Consider the following 5,000-nt stretch of genomic DNA (forward strand, 5'->3'; position numbering starts at 1 on the left):
ATTATTTTTATTTTTTTTTTATGTTTTTTTTTTTTTTTTTTTTTTATATTTATTTAAACTGTAAAACAATTTATTAAAACAATAAAGCTATACATATATATATATATATTATTTTTTTGTATTTATTTATATTTATTCATTTATCATTTTTTTTATGAATAAAGGCGTATTTTAAAATATGATAGATTGTATAGAGTTCATTTCTTTAGTATAATTTTTACATGGTTATATTTTTGTTCCCTTTTTGAATTTTCCTTTTTTTCTTATTAATAATGTCTAAAGATTTATAGAAAATAGACATGTCTATTATGAATATAATAACAAATTTTACTCATAAATAATCCGTATTAATATAAATTTTCCATAGATTGTGCACAAATTTTTATTTTGTTTCACACTTTGCTTTTCATTTATTTTTCTATATATCCATAAAAAATAAAATAAAAACAAAAATTAAAAGTTAAATATTAATTATTAAAAATTTAGATTGCATTATAACCATATTTGGTTAACTTATTATAAAAGGTTATTTAAAAAAACGTATTAAGCACAATAACAAATAAATATAACATATACATATATATTATTTAATAATAAAAATAAAAAAAAAAAAAAAAAGAATTTTAAAATCTTTTTAATTCTAGATTTCAATTACAATAATCAAATAAAAAATAAAACAAACATTTATGGAACCAAAATAAAAGATACAAATACTAATAAAAAAAAAAAATTAATTAATTTTTTAAAGCAAAGGTTGAGCCAAATTATAGTCATTCGTGTTCTTATACATATGTATATATCTTTTCCTTTTAATATAAATAGAAATTATTAACAATGAAATAAGGGCTATAACTAGGAGGATAAAAAAAAATAAGACATAAAGACCCATTAAGTATTCTATTAAAAAAAAAGAAAAAAGAAAAGAAAATATATAAATATAAATAAATAAATATATATATAAATAAATATATATATATATATATATATATATATATATATATGTATGTATGATAATATTTAACCATAATATACAGTTATAAAATTTTAATTTTTTTATCTTATTATGTATAACCTTCTTTGACCATAAAACTACCAAAGATATAATTATTTAAACTTATAATTATCATCGAAACAACTTCAAATATTGCAAAGGCTGATGTTATATGTTCGTTATTCTTCACGCTATAGGAAAGAAAAAAAAAAAAATATATTGAAAGCTTATAATTCATTATTTTAATAAATGTATACACGAATTACATAAATTATAAATTGTGTAATATCCCAAAATATAATTTCTTAAAAATGTTATACCATAAGTGGGTAGGTATCTGCGAAATGATTACAGTAGGAATAATGGATTGACTTATGCCTATTAGGAAATAATAATAATAAAAAAAAAAAAAAAAAAAAAAAAAAAAAAAAAAAAAAATGATAATATTTATAATGTCACATATATATATATATTATATGATTACCTATAAGATTGAAGAATAAAAAAGCCAAAACTTCAGAATCTAATAATGAAATTATAATGTGTAAATAATACATGATTGAAAATATACATATTATAGGTATGTATATATATATATATATATATATATATATATATGTGTGTGTGTGTGATCAGGCAATTGTTTGTTCATAATATATACATTCACATACAATAACATTTTCACCATTTTTGAGCTTACTTAAATTAAACTTATAGCAATATATGGAACCCGAAATGGTTATTAGGATAAAAAGAGAAGAACATAAAAGAAGTGAAAGGAAAGCACCAATGTTATCAATAATATATCCTGAGAATGGTATAGCTATTAATGATACACCTGTCATAATAATTGTATATACATTGGAAACATAGATATTTATATTGAAAACATATAGATATATATAAAAGAAGTAATTTATAAATATGTGTATGATTGACAATAGAAAGGCATATATAAATATAAAAAAGAAGAAAACGAAAGTGAATGAGGACATTAATTTTTTTAGGTTTCTAAATATTTTAAAATTGTTATTATGATGATTAATATGATAACTCGTGTCATAATTAATATGATTATTAATGTAATAGTTTGTATGAGGGTTAAGTGAATTATCCATATGACCATTTTTATAATGAACATTATTATGATACATTTCTTGGTTATATTCCTCATTATGTAAATAATAATTTCCATCATTTGGACAAATTATTTCCGCTTGTTCATTTTGTCTTTGATTATCTTGTTCATCAAAATTCGGTATTGATAAAACATTTTGACTTTCATTTTGTATATTCCAAATATTTTTTGGTTTACATTCTTCTGATCTATCTAAATATATTTCTTTTGGTAAGGATATATTATTTTGATTTTGTGCGTTATTCATATATTGATTAGTATCAGTGTTTATAAAATATTCATCAGTTATAATAAGATTTTCTTTTAATAAATTTTTTTGTAAATGTGTTGTTAATTTCTTTTTATTAATGTCTTCATCATTTTGTTTATTTTTTAAAATTGTATTATCTATAATTTGTTGTTTTGGAGTAAGTACTATATTATTCACATATTCATGATGGTCACGAATAAATTCATTTGTATAAGGATAATTTATTCGTTCATTTTGAGGATTAGGATAATTGATATTTTGATTACGATGATTCTTTTGGTTATTATTATTATTATTATTATTATTATTATTAATATTATTATTATTATTAATATTATTATTATTATTAGTTGTTGTTGTTGATGTATTTATGAGCGATCCATTTATATTTTGATTTGTATTATTTACTGGAATATTAGATTGTGTTATTATATTGTTTAATGTTCCTATGTATATTTTATATGGTTTCATAGTATAACTATGGTTTGGTTTTCGACTATAAAAATTACCTTGCTTTTCTTCACTTGGTATATCACATTCGTTAAGATCATCCCTCAGAGATTTGTAACATCCAGTATTTATATCCAAGTTATTATTTATATGACAACTTTGTATATCTTCGACATTTTTGCACTTTTTATCTCTGTAAGGTATTTTCATTTCATAATTTTTTTTCCGCTTTTCTTTTTCCTTATATGTAGTGGTCAATTCCTGAATCTTGTCCTGATGGATTTCGAAAATTTTGAGTTTGTTTTTTCTGAATCTGTTCAATATAAAATATTCATAAAAAATTGATTTTTCTAAATTTGTATACTCCGAAAAAGTAATATTTACATTAGGATCACCATATATATCCATAGATACTAAAATATTATCAACATTTCGGTCAACAGTATATATATAATATGTGTTATTAAAATAGAAAGCAATATATTTATGATTATAAAATATTTTATGAAGATGTGTCCACACATTTCTTTGATAATACCATTTATAAGAAAAGAAGAAAATTATAAATAATCCAAATAAATCTATTAATAAGAACAAAACTATATAATCACTTATATTAACAAGGTTGTTTTTATTAGTTACAATATAATTTAGAGAATGGGCAAATAGTTTAAATAGACTATTCATTAAAATTAAAAATGAAGTAATAACTCCTACATTAATATAAAATACACAATATAAAATTCTTTTTTGATAAATTTTGATATAACAACTACATATAGAACTTATCATAATGAAAAAATATAGAACTAATAAATATTTTTTATAATATATATTTTTATTTCTTTTTAAAAATAAAAAATCTAGAACATTATTTTTTTCTTTTATTCTACTTTGTATAACATAATTATTATTATTATTATTATTATTATTATTATTATTATTATTATTATATAAATCTTTACTTTTTTCATACTTATTATATAATATATCATTTGATATATTAGACATAATATTCCAATTCATATTAATAAGATAAGGATTAAAAAATATATTATTATTTGGATAAATAAAAAAAATAAATAAAGATTTATACACATCCATATTATATAATATAGATATATTTTTTAAATCATCCAATTTATTCTTTAAATTATTTCTTTCATTTGTTGAATTATTAAGTCCCATTTTTTTTTTTTTTTTTTTTTTATCCATATATAATATATCATGTATATAGCCATTTTGGCTAGCTATACTATTAAAAATATTTTGGATTGATAAATTATTATGACTATTTAAATATGGTTGAGAAAAAGGAGAAAACTTCTTTTTATGATCATCTACAAATATATAATTAGGAATTGATTGTATTAAATGAGAATTAAAAATTTGCATATCATTTAATATAAAAAATATAATACAATGAGATATTAAATTGGTAATATAAAAAATATTTATGATATAATTTTTTTTGCTTAAATCAAAAAAGAAAATAAAAATATAAGTTATTAAAGAACTAAAATATATTAATGATAAAATATTATTGTATAAGGATATAGATTCTTTATTAATGACACTTTCATTTTGTTTATTATGTATTTTATTATAATAAAATATATTATTATCAATATATTTCCCTTTCCCTGTATGATCCCTTTTATTATTATATCGATTGTTATAATAATTATCACATGTATTGTTATACGAATCAGTATATATATTATTATATGTATTATTATATACATTATTATTATTATTATTATTATTATTATTATTCTTTATATAATTATGACAAAATTTACAAGTAGTATATTCATTTTTAATAAAATATTCATGTTCAAGGTTTAATAAATGTTTCTCATTATTCTCATCTCCATTATTATATAATTCATCATAACATAAATTCATCATATTATAAGGATGATCATAATTAATATTCTTATTACCATCAGTGTTTGTATTTATTATTATTTTTTTTTCTTTATCTTCCTTTTGTATATATTGTTCATGTTCCGTATTTCTGTCTAACTTACTGCTTATATCACACCAGCTATTTTTCTTAACATACACATTCATATTACCATGTTGGGTTGCTATACCTGTAAGCATAAATAGAAAAGGGAAAACATTCTTAAATATGTGAGTAGAGCAGGAGAAAAAAATCACACACA

General features: G+C 18.8%; 1 protein-coding gene across 1 annotated transcript in view; it reads right to left on the minus strand.

Annotated features, from left to right (window-relative positions):
- Positions 1 to 742: 742 nt before the first annotated feature.
- PRSY57_1115400 (putative membrane protein) overlaps positions 743 to 5,000 on the minus strand; it is a gene marked incomplete at both ends in the record, with an annotated part of 4,319 nt that continues 61 nt past the window's right edge. The window contains 5 exons of the mRNA XM_012908118.2: positions 743 to 897; positions 1,073 to 1,182; positions 1,312 to 1,369; positions 1,476 to 1,514; positions 1,692 to 5,000. The exon at positions 1,692 to 5,000 is cut by the window's right edge and continues 61 nt beyond it. Coding sequence (XP_012763572.2) covers positions 743 to 897; positions 1,073 to 1,182; positions 1,312 to 1,369; positions 1,476 to 1,514; positions 1,692 to 5,000 — 3,671 coding nt within the window. The remainder of the gene's footprint in view (positions 898 to 1,072; positions 1,183 to 1,311; positions 1,370 to 1,475; positions 1,515 to 1,691) is intronic.

Source organism: Plasmodium reichenowi, chromosome 11, assembly GCF_001601855.1.
Source record: "Plasmodium reichenowi strain SY57 chromosome 11, whole genome shotgun sequence".
In the NCBI taxonomy this organism is placed as follows: domain Eukaryota; phylum Apicomplexa; class Aconoidasida; order Haemosporida; family Plasmodiidae; genus Plasmodium; species Plasmodium reichenowi.